This window comes from Herpailurus yagouaroundi, unplaced genomic scaffold (genome assembly GCF_014898765.1).
Source record: "Herpailurus yagouaroundi ecotype Mexico unplaced genomic scaffold, PumYag 192, whole genome shotgun sequence".
NCBI classification, from domain to species: Eukaryota; Metazoa; Chordata; class Mammalia; order Carnivora; family Felidae; genus Herpailurus; species Herpailurus yagouaroundi.
Genome location: NW_024412423.1, coordinates 26,913,941 through 26,932,417, shown reverse-complemented (window position 1 = coordinate 26,932,417; position 18,477 = coordinate 26,913,941). Strand labels below are relative to the sequence as shown.

At 38.1% G+C, this 18,477-nt stretch overlaps 1 protein-coding gene and 1 non-coding gene across 4 annotated transcripts in view; one reads left to right on the top strand and one right to left on the bottom strand.

Moving 5' to 3' along the window:
- Positions 1–18,477, bottom strand: part of ANKHD1 (ankyrin repeat and KH domain containing 1) — a 134,740-nt gene that overhangs the window by 7,238 nt on the left and 109,025 nt on the right. For all 3 annotated transcript variants that reach the window (XM_040444675.1, XM_040444677.1, XM_040444676.1), the window contains 10 exons: positions 17,617–17,830; positions 15,651–15,826; positions 15,273–15,435; positions 12,952–13,047; positions 12,362–12,478; positions 8,558–8,732; positions 6,193–6,649; positions 5,569–5,715; positions 2,985–3,134; positions 1,211–2,823 (listed from right to left, as the gene is read on the bottom strand). In XM_040444675.1, the coding sequence (XP_040300609.1) occupies positions 1,211–2,823; positions 2,985–3,134; positions 5,569–5,715; positions 6,193–6,649; positions 8,558–8,732; positions 12,362–12,478; positions 12,952–13,047; positions 15,273–15,435; positions 15,651–15,826; positions 17,617–17,830 (3,308 nt within the window). The remainder of the gene's footprint in view (positions 1–1,210; positions 2,824–2,984; positions 3,135–5,568; positions 5,716–6,192; positions 6,650–8,557; positions 8,733–12,361; positions 12,479–12,951; positions 13,048–15,272; positions 15,436–15,650; positions 15,827–17,616; positions 17,831–18,477) is intronic.
- On the top strand, positions 9,653–9,759 carry LOC121010905 (U6 spliceosomal RNA). Its single transcript, XR_005781420.1, has one exon. It is a non-coding gene; the product is annotated as a U6 spliceosomal RNA (small nuclear RNA).

The following is an 18,477-nucleotide window of genomic DNA, read 5'->3' as shown; positions in this document are numbered from 1 at the left end:
TCGAACTCACGGACCGCGAGATCGTGACCTGGCTGAAGTCGGACGCTCAACCGACTGCGCCACCCAGGCGCGCCTTCCAGATTTAAACACCATAGGTCAGTTTGTAATAAACAAAAAGGAAGGCTGGGTTATGAAAGACGGTTTTCTCACTGGAAGGAAAATGCTACGAGGCAACAGAGCCTCTTACACCATTCTATGTCAGTTACAATTTCTAATTTGTTTCTCAGAATAGTGCACATTAGACTCAAATTTGGCTCTTTGACTCTGGAAAAAAAGACTGGTTTTCTAAATATATCCAAGTCAATACTAGACTCATATCTATATCTTTCTTATAACGCCTTAGCAGCTAATTTGTAATTTCAAAAAACCAAAGAGCTGAATCTAAGTTGGTCTTTTTACATTAAGAGCCCACAAATGACTGGATCTCTAATAATAATATTAATATTGAGCCTGAGCACCCAAGACTGAAATATTGTAGAATATTTCAAAGAATAATGTAGGTTATGGACTGGTACCTAAACGCTTCTGTAACACAAACTTTTTAAATCTGAGAAATGCAAACATTCATGATGATTTTAAAAACGCCTATAAATTTGAAATCCTTGAAGTATCCTGAGTCCCTTTTTATTAATATCATTATACCAATTCTTAGAAAATGGACTGACACAAGGTATAACCTCCTTGCTATGAGGGACAGAAACATCAGATAGACCATATAAGGCAGCTCATTGTATGTGAGTGATTATCTACAGCTATATTGCTGCCCCCTCAAACAGCAATCATTAAAGGGTCTTTCGTATTTATGACATAGTCTTTTTTCTTTCTTTCTTTTTTAATTTTTTAAATGTTTATTTTTGAGAGAGAGAGAGAGAGAGAGAGAGAGAGAGAGAGAGGGAGGGAGAGAAAGAGACAGCGTGAGAAGGGGAGGCACAGGGGCAGAGAGAGAAGAGACATAGAACTGGAAGGAGGCTCCAGGCTCCATGCTATCAGCACAAAGCCCAACACAGGGCTCAAACTCACAAACTGGGAGATCACAACCCGAGCGGAAGTCGGAGGCTTAACCAAATGAGCCACCCAGGCGCCCCGACACAGACTCATTTCTTTAAGATCATGTGATACGATGTACAAAATAAGTGCTTTATTATCTTGAAGGATTCAATTACACTTAAGAGCCCCATATTGAACTGCAGTAATAGTTATAATAACTTACCAACTGGACTAGTAGAAACTCGCTGGGAAGGTGGTCTGAAGCCAGGTGCCTTGGAGTTGTCAGGGTGCACGTTTTCCAAGTGTCCAAGTACAGAGTTACCCAGGAATGCTGACTGAACAGTGAAAGAGGCATCTGCAGCAACTCGTGAGGACAGCGGACCATCTCCCCAACCCTGGTTAGCAGGCACCTGACTGCTATCAAAAAGACTACTGAAATGATTGAAAAGTGTGGCCGGGCCGAATGTAGGTGGCAAAGATTTATTTGCTGGGTTAATGTGCATCTGAGAGCCATTCATAATGTTCATGGCTGAAGAAAGCTGCACTGCAGCCGGTGGGCCTTGAGGTGGTGTCAAAGGAACTGGATTTGTAACAAAAATAGACTGGGGATCCTGGTGTATAGTTGCATTTGGTACCACTGAGTAAAAAGAACCTCTGGGCTGCATTCGATGAGAAACTCGAGGTGCTGGTACAGCTAACTGAGGTAAGTTATTGGTGTCCTGATTATCAGCAGCAACCAATCTGGGTGATGCCAAAGTCAATGGAGCAGGTTCTGAGTTGGATGCGAAAGGCATGGACATAGGACTTAAGTCAGATCCACTGGGTGGCTGTGCCTCCTCCTGTGTGTTAGTGGAGGGAGGAGCGGGGCTACTGGATGGGTGAGTTTCTGGAGCTCCTGGGGTGTTGCTGGCAGAGCTACTGCAACTATTTGCAGTTGAAGATGGGGTGCACAGGTTGGCCATGGGCTGCTCCTGTGTGGACGCTTTCTCTTTGGGGGGTGGCATGGCAGGGAAAGACTCCATCTTTTGTGAAGAAAGCTGTGTTTGAGGAGTACTTGCAGGCAGAAAGGTGGTGGGAACCTGCCCGCTGGGGATAGGTGCAGAGGAAACAGAAGGCAGGGAACTACAAGTGCTCGTCACAGAAGAGATCACTGTTGCTGGAGGGCTCGTTTTAGGCACACAGGCAAACAACTGCTTTCTGACCGATGAAGGAGTCCGGGTATTAGTCACACACAGCTGCTGGCTGGCAGCAACTACGGAAGAGACAGTGATAGGACAACTGGCAGTAGCTAGCCCCGCAGACTCTGAGGGTAAGACAGTCCCGTTCTGGTTCGGTAGACGGCCTGAATTATTATGCTTTGGAGAGCTGTTTGTGTTGCCAGGATTCACAGGTCTCACTGGGAATGGTCCCCAAGTGTTGGGAGAGGGTGAAAAGGTTCCTCCAAATTGGGCCATGGGTAAGCGAGGATGCCGAATCTGTTGCATAGTCTGAGCAGCCAGCAGGGCAAAATGAGGGTGGGGATAAGCCAAGGGTAGAGAAACTGGGAAAGAAGAACGTACGTTTGTTGGAACGTTCTTGTTAAGTTTATTAGTGGGCTGGAAAGTAGATAATGTTGTCGCCTGTGACGTAACAAGAGCTGGAGCACCCAAAGGAAATGCGTTTTTACTGGAAGCTGATGTGGTGCCTACTCCAGATGAGAAGTTTGCATGGATGGACTTGGTGCTGGCAGGTGTTCTGATATGATTTTTAGGAATCAAGTCTTCCAGTTCCTTAGCAGGATCTTGAATAAGTGCATTGATAAGCTGAACCGCATACCTTGTTGATTCCGTACCACCCCTGGGGAGAAAACCAACAAAACATAAAAACAGGATCAAAGAGATAAAAACAGAGGTAATTTTAACCTTAAAATTCTTGATTGTGCCATGCGTAACACAAGTATGCTTCTAAAAACATTTAATTTCCATACAGAACTACTAATATACATTTTCCACAATTACCTTATTGTGATCATTCTCTCGCCATTCTTATCTTTTTGTTTATCCACATCAATATGGGCTCCAGTAACATCTTGTATTGCAGTGATGTTGCATCCTCCTCTTCCCATTATCCTGGAAACCACGGAAGCTGGAACAGACAATTTCTTTGACCTATAAAATGAAGACTTATGAGCTTATGAAACAAAACATGAGCTTATGAAAACAAACGTCTTTACTTAAAAAGATGTCTCAGCTAGTATGTTCATGTAGAATAATATGTCTCAAACCTTAAAGGGGAAATTACTATAAATTTTCGTTTTAGAAACTGACTCCCTCTCATATTGAATTTAACTTAGTGAAAGTAAATATTACTTTGTCATTTAAAACAAAATTATATTTTAAATAACTCATGATCTAAGCATTCCAATCTGCTGAAAACATCACACATCAACTAAACGGCAATGACCATATGGACTGACTTTTTCTAAATGAAAACAATGCATAACATACTATTAAACTTCATACCAAGTAAGAGAGACCAGCTTATCAATATCAGTAATTTATACTTAGCAATAACAAGTATAAATGCAGTTCAGGTTTGAACTACATAAAAAGCAACCCACAAGTGGAGCCTGGGACTTGACTTCCACTTACATGTGAGCTGAGCAGAGCCGAGAGATGACCAGAGGCTGATCCTGGGATCTAATAAGATGGCCTGGACTGGCTGTCCCTAAGGACTATCAAAGAAACCCAGTGTTTGCTGGCAGAAGCACTTTTTAAGTAAAGCAGAACCAGATGAGAGCGACACCCATTATTTTCAAGTGCTCAGTGCTGGACCCCAGGATTCCCCTTTTCAAGGAGGGACCTTCAAACTTGAATTATTCCATTTAGAAGAGTATCAGAGGCAGCCCTTAAAATACTCTTCATGCTCAAAATTTATTATCTTAATGCTGGGAAGAATATATTTGGGTATTTTGAAAGCTAGAGCATAGACTAGGCTACATGCTGTAACATTTAAATCGATCTGATCATCAGGTATCACTTCTCCTATTTTGCCAAGACTTCTTTCTGTTTGCATTTAATGAACACAAACTTCAAAAGCAATACAGAATAAAAGCCCAGACATTTCAGTCCTTTGGTGACTTAATATGATTTGATATACATTAGCATTTCTGTATCTTGTCCTGATTCCCTGTTGTAAAGTATGAACAGAGGCTAAAAGTATCATCTGGATTGTATAAAACATTTGAAAGCTGTGGCCTGTCTGCTTTTATTCATTTCTCCCATCCTAGCTTAAATATAAACACTGTGACTGAAGGTGCAGTAAAACCTTGGATTGTGAGTAACTTGTTCTGCAAGTGTTCTACAAGATGAGCAAACATTTCTTTCTTTCCTTTCTTTCTTTCTTTTTTAATGTTTATTTATTTTTGAGAGAGACAGAGACAGAATGCAAGTGGGAGTGGGTTAGGGGCAGAGAGAGAGGGAGACACAGAATCTGAAGCAGGCTCCAGGCTCTGAGCTGTGAGCACAGAGCCCGATGAGGGGCTCAAACTCATGAGCTGTGAGATCATGACCTGAGCTGAAGTCAGACGCTCAACCAACTGAGTCATGCAGGCGCCCCTAGATGAGCGAAGATTTCTAATAAATTTTAACTTGATAAACAAGCCATGTCCTGCAATATGAGTAGTATGTGATATCAAATATCACATGATCACAACTGAGCCAATGGTTCTTGAAATTCGCTTTGATATACACAGGCTTTAGATGACAAGCATGTTTCTGGGATGAATTATGCTCTCAAACCAAGGTTTTACTGTACTTTTCTTTCTTCTTTTCTTTCTTTCTTTTTTGAGGGTGAAGGTAGTTTTATTTTAATTTTATGGGCTCTTTTTCCCCCTTATCGGGATAGCAACTGCACTAGTTAATAGCAGCTAGCCAGTTCTTTAGGATATGTGGTTCTCTAGTGAAGTCTAAATTTAAACACTGTATACCGATAAATTTGATTGTTTGAACCAAAATGGGATAAACAAACCTTGTAGTCCTCACTAATAACATTGTGATTTTCCTGTCAAATGTAGAATCTTCCCTGTAAGAAGCTTGTGACCATTTTGTATGGTATATCTGGAAACATCTGTAGATGTTATTTTATTTTTTTTTTCAACGTTTATTTATTTTTGGGACAGAGAGAGACAGAGCATGAACGGGGGAGGGGCAGAGAGAGAGGGAGACACAGATTCGGAAACAGGCTCCAGGCTCTGAGCCATCAGCCCAGAGCCTGACGCGGGGCTCGAACCCATGGACCGCGAGATCGTGACCTGGCTGAAGTCGGACGCTTAACCGACTGCGCCACCCAGGCGCCCCTGTAGATGTTATGTTTTAATAAAACATTTTTTGTTATTGTAAAGCCAACATTTTTTTGTGTCATATAAAATATATATGCAAAATTTACATATGGCTTCTCATTTTACTTTAGCCTACTCTGGATTTAGTGTGGCACAAATAATAACCACATTCAAATGATTCATTAATTAACTGGGTAACTACCTCATTAGATAGAACTTACATGGTCTATGAAAGTTAAAAAGATAAGACTAATTCTACTTACCTTCGTACAACTTCTTTCCACCCTTCTTCTCTTTTCTGTCCCCTTTTGGGGCTAGTCAGATTCAGCTTTATGTTAGGAGAACTTAATGGCAATGGCACTGACTTATAGCTTGTTGATAAGGAATTAGTATTTGTTTCACTTTCAAGTCTGAGAAGAAAGAATTATCAAGTCCAATAAAACACATTTTAAGATAGAAACTCAAGAGACTATTCATTTATACACAGTTACATTGAAATATTTGAATTAAAATTTGGCACATCAAATTATCAACAATTCGGAAAGGCAGAAATAGGACAAAGAGTTCATCATCTACTTTAGTATTTAAATGGACTCAGAAGCTCAAAGTTGGACTACAATCAATAAAAATGACACAGTTAAAATAAAATCAAGGTATGCTAACTTTTTCAGCTTCAAAATTGAATCATAAACATCTCTAAAAATCTCACTTCATAACGTGCACATGATTAGGATATTAGTGAATTTCAGGTTTGAATACTGCAGTCAGGCAATGTGGTAGCCTTACGTTGTGTAATGTAATTTGTGCTAAAAAATGTACTTTAAATTCTTGCGCCAGGCACGAGAAAGGAAAGGTGGATGGAGAGTGAACAAATCAGAAAAATTTACCGTGTTTGAGTTTTGGAAGTGGCATTACTTGTCTTTTCTTCTTGGGAATGGAGAAGAAGTGACGGGTATCTCCTATCACTGGAGGAATTCACATCCATGGTGAAATTGAACTCTTGGCTTTTACCGCCGCTGCTACTCTCACTGTTGCAGTCTGTGCTGTCCAAGTTGTCGGAGTCACTATTCCCACCTGTACCACCACCTCTGGGTTCTCCGTTTATTTTATTTTTATCAGCTTTCTGCTGTGCCAAGGGTATGTGTTGTTCTGGTAATATTAAATGTGCAGTGGGAGGGGTCTCCTTCGTTTTGTTCTTCTTATTTTTCCGATTGGTGCTGGGGGTCGTCACCACATTGGCCCTTTTTTTCCCAAACACGTTTGTAAATGTTGCAGATGTTGCAGAGATTCCAATGGTGGTGGTGGTGGTTGCACTAGGAGGGTCTATGGGAACTTCTTGCTCCACTGAAATTAGCAAAAGGATAAAAATCACACTGAGAGCACAGAACTCAGAACAAGTTGTGACAAGATATACATAATAATTCAGAGTAATTCGGTTCCTTAAGTCATATTTTCCTTTCATGAGTATTCACTAGTAAATAAAGAAATCTTTATTGTTGTTAGAACAAAAATACTATATCATATTTTGATGTGTAACTTGGTATAAAACATTCACACTATAACATTCTTTTTTTTTTTTAAGTTTTTATTTATTTATTTAAGTAATCTCTACACACAACGTGGGGCTCGAACTGATAGCCCTGAGATCAAGAGTTGCATGCTCTTCCAACTGAGTGAGCCAGGTGCCTCTTATACCATAACATTCTTTTTTTTTTTTAAATATGAAATTTATTGTCAAATTGGTTTCCATACAACACCCAGTGCTCATCCCAACAGGTGCCCTCCTCAATGCCCATCACCCACCCTCCCCGCCCTCCCACCCCCCCATCAACCCTCAGTTTGTTCTCAGTTTTTAAGAGTCTCTTATGTTTTGGCCCCCTCCTTCTCTAACCTCTTTGTTTTTTTTCCTTCCCCTCCCCCATGTGTTCCTGTTAAGTTTCTCAGGATCCACATAAGAGTGAACACATATGCAGGGACGCCTGGGTGGCGCAGTCGGTTAAGCGTCCGACTTCAGCCAGGTCACGATCTCGCGGTCCGTGAGTTCGAGCCCCACATCAGGCTCTGGGCTGATGGCTCAGAGCCTGGAGCCTGTTTCCGATTCTGTGTCTCCCTCTCTCTCTGCCCCTCCCCCGTTCATGCTCTGTCTCTCTCTGTCCCAAAAATAAATAAACGTTGAAAAAAAAAAAAAAAAGAGTGAACACATATGGTATCTATCTTTCTCTGTAGGACTTATTTCACTTAGCATAACGCTCTCCAGTTCCATACATGTACCATAACATTCTTAGGATCTGAGGTGTTAGTCTCATGAGTTAACCAAAACTCACAATACAGTTTGAATTCAGGGAAATTTTTAGTCTGACTACTGTAGATAATGCTGCTGTAAACACTGGGGTGCATGGATCTCTTTGAATTAGTAGCTAGAGAGTATTATGCTAAGTCACAGAAACATGAATACCATATGATTTCACTTATATGTATAGTTTAAGAAACAAAACAAATGAGCATAGGGAAAAAAAGAGAGGCAAACCGAGAAACAGACTCTTAACTATAGAGAACAAACTGATGGTTACCAGAGGGGAGGTCGATGAGGGGAGGTGGTGGGGGGATGTGTTAAATGGGTGATGGGGATTAAAAAGTGCACTTGTTGTGATGAGCCCCAGGTAATGTGTGGACATGTTCAATCACTAAATTTTATATCTGGAACTAATATTACACTGTATATTAACAAATGGGAATTTAATTAAAAATTTTAAATTCAGGGAAATTTTCACATAGAATTTTAGAATTAGAATTCAAATAAAGAACAATTATTTGCATATTACAAACATTACTAGAATGTACAAAAAACAACTCTGAGAATAATGAACCTGTATAGCTTTGGGCCCAAGTCTTAGCTCAAAATTTATTGAGGAACTGGATCTCTCCCCAGTTTCCAAATGGAGGAGGAAAGGGTAGGGAAGAACCTGAACAGAAGCTGGCAAATCTCTTTACTGTATAACATGTAGGACATACATGATGTTTTACAAAGGGACTTAAATTACAACTGAAACTTCAAATTACATGCTTGCCTTTACCCTTTCTGTGTCTATCACTTTACAGTGTAAATTATTTAGAAATATTTACTATGAAAGCCAGTTGTCAATTCCAGATTAAAATAATGAATATCTAACTAGAATTAATTAGAGTAAAAAGTATTCAAAATGAAGTTGATGAACAGAATTTTATCATTAATTTGAAAAAGTCGTTTCTTACCATCTTCATCATTCTCCTCTTCATCTTCATCCTCTGGTAGTTCTGAATTCTCCTTAGGTTTGTTTTCCTCATCTTCTTCCTGTTTCCTTTTCTGCTCCTCTTTTTTCTTTTTTCTCTTTTCTTTCCTTTTTTCTCTTTTAGCTGCAAGAGCCTGCTTTCTGCTCTCCTCTCTTGACTGAAAATTAAGTGCAGGTGTATCATTTCACCAATAATACAAATATTTAAAATAAGGAATGGGTGGGGAACCCGGGTGGCTCCAACTGTTGATTTCAGCTCAGGTCATGATCTCATAGTTTGTGGTTTGAGCCCCTGTGTCTGGGCTCATGCTGAAAGCACAGGGCCTGCTTGGGATTCTCTGTCTCCCCCTCTCTCTGCCCCTCCCTGGTTCATGCTCTTTCTCTCTCTCTCTCTCTCAAAATAAAGAAATGAACAGTAAAAAAATAAAATAAAATAAAGAATGGGTATTTTTGCTTATGACACGAGGCTTCCCATGGATACCAGTGTTAAAACACATTTATAAAAGCACCAAAAGAAAAATATAGATAAGCTAGACGCCACCAAAGTTAAAAGTTTTTGTGCTTCAAAGGACCCATCAACAGAGTAGAAATACAACCCATAAAATGGGAAAATTTTTTTTTTGCAAATCATACATCTGGTAAGGGATTTGTATCAAGAATAAAGAACTCTTATGACACAGTAATAAAAAGACAAATATAACTCAATTCAAAAATACACAAAGGACCTGAACAGACATTTTCCTAAAGAACATATGAGTAGCCAAAGCATATGAAGACAGTTGCTCAATATCTACTAGACATCAAGGAAAAGCAAATCAAAATCACAATAAGATACCCACTCCATACCCACTAGATGGCTATACTCAAAAAGACAGATAATACCAAATAGCGGTGAGGGTATGGAGACATTAAAACCTTCAAACACTTGCTGGTAGGAACATAAAATGGTGCAGCTGCTTTGGAAGACAATCTGGCAGCAATTCAAATAGAATTACCACATGCTCTAGCAATGCCATTCCTAGATATACATATATACCCAAGAGAAATGAAAACACATTAATACAAGAACTTGAACACTGTGCTTGCTTTGGTAGCACATACACTAAAAACCCTCTAACAATACAAAGATGAGCATGGCCCCTGCGCAAGGATAGCATGCAAACTCATGAAGTGATCCATATTTAAAAAACAGAAAGAAAGAAAGAAAGAAAGAGAAAAACTTACATACCTATGTAGTAGAAACAACCTGAATATTCATCACCTAATGAATGGATGTATGGGTGTGTATGTGTGCACGTGTGTGTGTGAGAGAGAGAGAGACAGAGAGGGAGAGAGTGGGAGGGAAAGAGAGAGAGTGTGCTAGAGAGAGACAGAGAGATGGGATATTATTTAGGAATAAAAAGAAATTAAGTATTGATATATGTGACAACATGGTTGAACCTTGAAAACATTATGAAGTGAAAGAAGCCAGTCTCAGAGGAACAGATACTGCATGATTCCATTTATGAATAATGTCCAGAATAGGCAAATCCATAAAGACAAAAAGCAGATTAGTGGTTACCTAGGATGGAGAGATTGAATAAAGTGAGTGACACTTAAAGGGTGTAGGGTTTCTTTCCAGGACAGTAAAAATATTCTAAAACTGGCTGTGGTGAAGAATGCACAACTCTGAATATGCTAAAAGCCACTGAATTATATACTTTATTTATTTTAAAATATTTTTTCTATTTTAGTTTTTGAAGTAATCTTTGCACCCAACAGGGGGCGTGAATTTACGACCTCAAGATCTAGAGTTGTATGCCTACTGACTGAGCTAGCCAGGCACATTTCAATCGTACACTTTGTTTATTTATTTACTTATTTATTTATATATTAATGTTTATTTATTTGTTTTTGAGAGACAGAGAGAGAGAGAGAGAGAGAGAGAGAGAGAGGGGAAGAGAGAGAGAGCAGAGGAGGCGCAGGAAAAGAGGGACACAGAGAATCCCAAGCAGCCTCTGCGCTGTCAGCACAGAGCCGGATGCGGGGCTCAAACTCACGAGCTGTGAGATCATGACCTGAGCCGAAAACCGAGTTGGGACACTTAACTGATTGAGCCACCCAGGCACCCCTCAATTGTATACTTTAAATGGGTGAATTGTATGATAGATGAATTGAATGTACATGTATGCAGTATCTGTTTATTTGACTAAAATTCCGCTATCATGATCTTTATAAAATTCTAAAACATTTCACTTTAAAAATATTAACCAGAATCTATTGTAAAAATTATTTTTCTACCTTATAGAATTTTTTAAGCCACATACAGAATTCTGATCACTTTTAGATTTTGCTGTGATTAGTACTATAAAATGTCTTTTTTTTCGGAAAGGAAAACATGGTAGTAAGTTGCCTAGCATCATGATGAGAGTTTGAAACACATCAAGTTATTTGTTCTTCTATGGTAATCAGGTAAAGCATTTTCCTCAAAACTATAATTTATCATTTTGAGGCATAAATTGATTGCTCTTTGATTTACCTAAATGAGAGGTTGGCAAACTATGGCCTCAATACCAAATCCAGTCTGCTATGTTTGATGGCCTAAAATCTAAGACTGACTTTGATATTTTAAACGGTTGAAACAAATAAAAAGACTATTTCGTGACACTTGAAAATTATACAAAATTCAAATTCCAGTGTTCATAAATAAAGTTCTATTGGAACAAAGCCATGCTTGTTCATTTACCTATTGCCTATGGCTGCTTTTGTGCTCTGATGGCAGAGATGAGGACGTATGACAGACACCATATGGCCTGCAAAACCTAAAATATTTACTATTCAACATTTTATAGAAAAAGTTTGCCAATCCCCTACGTAAATGAGAAACGAGTGAAAGAAGACATTGCACATTTAGCTAAATATGGAATTTTATCACTCTGTTGGCATAAGAATAAACTGGCTACCTATTTAGGGAACTGCTGACCATATCCCTGAGAAGTTACACAAAAATCAAAATTATAGACATGAAAACTACCTTAGTAATTAATCATCTAACTATGAACTTCACTTTATTTTAAAATGAATATAACTTTTTTTCCCTTCTGATCTTACCTGTAATCAACTTTATCATGGAGGTGCTAAATTTTAATTTTCTAATGATAAGACTTTAAGGTTTACACGTTTCCCCCTATTATCAGCAATGAATGTCCTTGTAAGTTCACATCTTCGAGCATTTGTCTAATTATTTACCTGAGGCTAAATTTCTGCAAGTGGAATAGCTGAATAAGGGTAACCACCCTTTTATTTGTGAAAGCATTTCCATTAATAGTCATAGCAATTTATACCATACAACAAAAATAATTTGCTAGAGTGCTAATCTATCCACACCTTTGCCATCAGTAGCTATTACCAAATCTTTTAAGTTTTTTTTAAGGTGTATTCATTTTTCAGAGACAGACAGAGGCAAAGCGTGAGGGGGGGTGGGCAGAGAGAGAGGGAGACACAGAATCTGAAACAGGCTCGAGGCTCGAGCTGTCAGCACAGAGCCCGACGCGGGGCTCGAACTCACAAACCACGAGATCATGACCTGAGCTGAAGTCAGACGCTTAACCGACTGAGCCACCCAGGCGTCCCTCAACAATTTCTTTTTTTTTTTTTCTTTTTAAAAATTTACATCCAAATTAGTTAGCATATAGTGCAACAATGATTTCAGGAGTAGATTCCTTAGTGCTCCTCACACATTTAGCCCATCCTCCCTCCCACACCCCCTCAACAATTTCTAATAAGAAAAATTATTTTTCTTACTCACCTTTTCCAGATCAAGCTCTTTCAAAAGAATACTTGCATTCTTATTTGCTTCTGCAGCCTGTTGGTCTTTAGCCTTCACAATTGTCTCAACACACTGGTGACATTTTTTTAAGAGTTCCTACAGTGGAAAATGGAATAATATAAATATAGGAACACAGAAACAGGCCAAATAAAACTTAAGTTGATAAGCACACTGAAGTCCAGGGCATAAAGCCCAAACAACTGAAATTCATTGAGCCAAATATAAGCAATCCTTTGAGTGTAGTCATGTATCAATCTTTCATGAAAAAAAAAAAAAAAAAGCACTATTTCTTAAAGTTTGTATTCTTAGAGAACTTTCTAATCAAGGTAACAGTCTAGTTATAAATTTTAGCTGCATTCACTGTAATTATAGTCCATAACAGGAAGGAATCCTCAAAATAATTTATCAAAATTATTATATCCATTCTTCATTTGCATATAGAGAAACTAAAGCACAGACAGATGACGTGATCGGTGTCACAGAGGACAAAACAAAGGTTGCTAATTGCACACTTTGGCATCTAATTCCACAAAGAACACAAATGTGTTTCAATGATCTAGTGAACCTACCTTATCTGTAATTGTTGCTATGTATCGCATGCATTCAATATCAGAAGGGAACTGATTGACTTCCTTCACCAAATACTGAACAACTTTCACATGACCCTGTGAGAAGTACAACAAAAAATGCACAGAAGAATTCCTTGAAAATTTGCTCATATGCTTAAAAACCTAAGAGTAAAAGGTATAAAGATACTTCCAGATCATTTACTAAACTTAAAAATGAAATTATGAAAATAAAAACAACATGCCCAGGTATTTCTCCTAAATTTAACTTAGCATTTCCCATTGAAAATAGAAAAACTTTTGTAGAAAACAAGTGTTTCCTAGAATAAATGTATTAATAAAAATTGGCAGTGTGAAATGAACCTTTATTTAAAAAGGAAATAGGTCCTAAAACAGAGAGATGTTCTACTTTGCAAAATATTATTTTGGGTCCATCTTAGTTAAACAAGGTAGATTCTCACAATTATCTGAGACCCAGGACTTGAATCTAGAGAAAATGTTTTCTAAATGCTATGATCAGAGGTGAATGATCTATAATTAATTCTAAGTATCATCTACCTCAATATAACCAAACTTGCATAGTTTTCCTTCCTACAAAGTTCTAAAACATCTTCCAGAATTAGTCTGATGGCGACAAAAATCAGAAAAGTCGTTGTCTCTAGGGCAGGAAATTCACTGAGAATGGGCATGATGGAACTTTCTAGGATTACAGAAGTATTTTATGAATTTATGGGGTGTGGGTTACCCAGATGTATACAGTTATCAAAACTCATTAAACTATGCACCTTTGGTTTGCATATTTCACTATATGTAAATGATGCCTCAATTAAAAGGAAAGGGCAAAAACTTAAAGAATTAAGTCTAGAAAATATTTTAATATTAAAAAATATATAATTTATTATCAATTTAGTTTCCATACAACACCCAGTGCTCATCCCAACAAGTGCCCTCCCCAGTGCCCATTACCCACTTTCCCCTCTCCCCCACCCTTAAGATTTTTTTTAGAAGATTTTATTTTTTAAGTAATCTCTACACCAAACATGGAGCTCAAACATATAATCCTAGATTCAAGAGTCGCATGTTCCACTGACAGAACCAGCCAGGCGCCTCTAAGATTTTTTTTGTAAGGCCTAAAACTTACACCATTCTCATTCAATAGCTATTTAGTGACTGCCTAATATGTGTTGGGCACTATGCTAAACAATGTGCATAAAGAGTGATATTCATAAAGCTTGGTCTTCCTGGATCTTCCAGTCTAACTGGTGAGATAAGCTTTAAAAAGTAAATACATATTTGAATGCATAATTACAAATTGGTATAAGGAAAATAATAGGGTACTATAAAAAAGAGCAAGAGGACCTTTTCAGACTGAGTGCTAGAGAACGACTCTCTAAGTAGTGACATATAAAATGGGAGCTGGGGCACCTGGGTGGCTCAGTCAGTTAAGCTTCCAACCCTTGATTTGGTGGCTCAGGTCATGATCTCACGGTTTGTGAGATTGAGCCCCTCAGTGGGCTCTGCACTGACACCACGGAGTCTGCTCGGGATTCATTTTCTCTCTCTCTCTCTCTCTCTCTCTCTCTCTCTCTCTCTCTCTGCCCTTCCCCCATTTGCACTCATGCACGTGTACTCTCTCTCTCTCTCAAAATAAATGAATCAGCTTTAAAAAGTAAAATAAAATAAAATAAAATAAAAAATAAAAAAAATAAAATAAAATAGGAGCTAAAAGATGAGCAGAAGTGAGCCAGTGAAGAGCAAGGGAGAGAAAACTCATAGCAAAGGCCCTCTGGCAGTTAAAAATATAGTGCATTCTAGGCCAGCAGCTAAAGTGTAGTGAGCAAAGGTGAAGGGTAGCATAAATGACTGGTATGGGGATGTGGGCATGAACCACATCCTGCAGGGCTTTGTAAGCCATGGTAAGTGATTTATACTTTATCATAATTGTAGTGGGAAAGCTTTTAAAAATATAGCAGACAAGCAAGCTTTAACATACATACGAGACACAGTAAGTTTTTATGAAAGAGACCATTCCTTTTTGTTCCTTTTTAGGTAGAGAAGACATTCACCCGCATACTTAAATCTCGTGTTTTGCGTACAACACGACAAAACTAGTCAAGATGCCAAGTGCTTTACAAACAAAGTTGCTTATGGTGAGCTACCACGTAGCTCTTAGATTTGGCCACAAAGAGAGTGGAAAGATAGCAGTGATTTATGTATGGAAATGCAGTCTATTCTCCAAGAGCAATTCATTTTTCTCACATGGTTTCAACTTAGAATTAGTTAAAAATGATTGCATTTAGCTTTCTTCCCCCACATTAAATTACCTTGCGAAACGCTGACATAAGAGGTGTGATCTTCCGGTTATCTGCTGCATCCACATCGGCACCTGCTTGCACTAGCAATTGCACCACATCAAAGTGACCACCATTGGAGGCCAGCCAAAGTGGTGTGTTTCCCTTCTTGTTTCGAACATCAATATGGGCTCCCCTATAAAGTCAAAGAATGTTAGTATAGTTTGTATCCTATGAGAAGAGGGTGACTTTCTATTTCCTCTATTTGTCTTTTATCTTCTATAAAATAGCATACAAATAATCCATTCTTTAAAATGCCAATAAAGTAAAAACAATCTGATTAATTGTAAAGGTGCTGAAAAGTAAAAAGGATCACAAAAACTTCTATGTGTAAATATAAAATTTACCCACCTATTAATCAGGAGCTCACAAAATTTGTAGTGACCTTTGTCTGCTGCTATTGTGAGAGCAGTATCTCTTGAGGAAGGCACAGGGGGGGCATTGACATCTGCTCCTTTATCAAGGAGAACTCTTCCAACCTCTGCATATCCTCCAGAAGCAGCTTCCATCAAGGGGGTAAGACCAGTCTGTTTAAACCAAAAATTTATGCAAGCAAATGAATACAATTATCTTAACAGACTAAAACAACTGACTTATAAGTGGATTCTATTTCTGATTTTCTCTCATAAAAGAACTAAGCAGTATTCAGCCTTCAATTTCACTAAACAACAAGTGAAAATTGTTGAATTGAGTTAGACATGCTGGAATGAACTCACTCATCCCAACTCATAAAAAAAACAATTTCGCAACTTCTATACTGTTATAAATTTATACATGAGACAGTAACTTCTCTGCACAATGAATACAGATAATGAAAAATGAATAAAAAGAAAATTAAATAAGGCACATCACTGTTCAATGGGAAAATTCTGTTTAATGTTTTTTTTAATTTTTTTATTTTTGAGAAAGACAGAATGTGAGTGGGGGAGGGGCAGAGAGAGAGAGGGAGACACAGAATTTGAACCAGGCTCCAGACTCTGAGCTGTCGGCACAGGGCCTGACGCAGGGTTCTAACTCATGAACTGTGAGATCATGACCTAAGCCAAAGTCGGACACTTAACTGTCTGAGCCACCCAGGCACCCTGGGAAAATTTTGTTTAAAATATCTAACTGAGAATGTTAGTTTGCTAAATAACTCTGGATAAATTCCTTTAATCCTATTCAAACTTGGGAAAAGTAGATTAAAATAGCACTTCTTAAATTTTATGCATAGGTGTCTTTTGCTCATTAGTTTTCAAAATATTTGCCAAGAGACATTTCCTACTGGTATCATTTCCAAAGTAATACGGGTTTCTCTAGGACATCTAATAGATAATTGGGCCACACTAAGTATGCATAATACAAAAAGATAAACTTGATAGCAGGAAAGGCTCATTTTTCTTTGTGCTATGAAAAATTTAAGGAAAACTACACTCCCTAATTTCATAGATTAAAAAAATGTAAATGTTGCATTAAATTTTAAGAAACATAACTAATGCAGTTCAGAGAGAAAATATGAGAATTTCATTCAGATCTTTCAAATATGAAATGACTAAAAATTTGGCCATTCATTGTGTGATTATAATGAATTCTATATAAGCTACGCTTTTCTAGGGTTGTAAGTTCCTAATAATTCCAAGCATAACAATTAAAAACGCCAAGATACTAACTCCTTTCTAAATGCTAAACACTCATGAAATTGTCAGAATCTGTCACGATCAGATTAGATTTTAGCTGTCTTAATTTTATAATCCACGCAGTTCTTTAAAAATCTACATTAAAGGACTCTATATGGGACACCTGGCTGGCTTAGTTGATAGAAAATACAACTCTTGATCTCAGGGTCGTGGGTTCAAGCCTAATGTTGGGAGTAGAACTTACCTAAGAAATTAAAAAAAAAGAACTCTACAAAATAATCTTAACACAAAATCTTATTACAGTCAAAAGTGCAAACTCGAAGATTCATAGAGAGCTACTCAAGGTTGAGGTTGGAAAATGTGCCAATTCTACTTTCTTCATTGTTCTTAACAAAAGTCACAAATGATGATATTGTGTCACTGACCACTGTATATAACACAGTTCCCTGGTCCTGCTTTGGGTTGTCAGTTTTAACTTACAACAATTTAAAATAGCACATTCAATTTGAGTTGAAAAGCGATGTGTTTTTTTTAAGACTTTATTTTTAAGTAATCTCTACGCCCAATGTGGGGCTTGAACTCAGAGCTCCAAAATCAAGAGTCCCACACTACACCAACTGAGCCAGTCCAGTGCCCCAAAATGCCACACTTTTTACACTAGAAATATACTAGAAGTAGTTGACAAGTTATAAAGTTCTTACCTTTGCCCTATGTTCAACATTGGCTTTTCGGTCCAGAAGCAAACTCACGACTTCTGCCCGGCCTTGAAAACAGGCCAAAGTAAGAGCCGTGTTCCGATTGGTCTCTATTTGGGCATTAATGTCTGAACCCATATCAAGCAGCAGTTTCACTGCAGGAACGTGTCCATTCATGGCAGCCAACATCAGGGGAGAAATACCCAGTTTACTCCCAGTCCTAAAGGGAGAAATGTGCTTAGAAAATTAGGTAATATGTTGCCTATTGCGTTTTAAAAAGTATAGAGAATATAAAAGATGAAAATGATTCAGTAAAAAGAAAGGTTTCTAACACCAGTGTAAATTTTATTTGTGTAGACTACTAATTAGGAATAGGAAAATCTAACTATTTATTTATTTATAGATTAATATTATTTATTGTTTATTTATTTTGAGAGAGTGACAGCATGGGGGGAGGGCAGAGAGAGAGAGAGAGAGAGAGAGGGGGAGAGAGAGAGAGAGAGACAGGGAGAGAGAGAGAGTGTGTGTGAGAGAGAAGGAGAGAGAGAATCCCAAGCAGGATCCATGCTATCAGCATAGAACCCAATGCAGGGCTCAAACTCATGAACCATGAGATCATGACCTGAGCTGAGATCAAGAGTCAGATGCTTTAACTGACTGAATCACCCAGGCACCCCGGAAAATTACACAATGTAAAAGATAATCCCTATTTAGAGGTTATAAATTTCCAACTACACATAATGAAGTACTTTCCGAGATGACACCTCTCTAAAAATAGCCATGTTAGCATTTTGAAGTAAGCTGTGATTACTTATAAGCACATTACAGGAATAATTGTTGGTCTTGTAACTTTAATACAATCTTTAA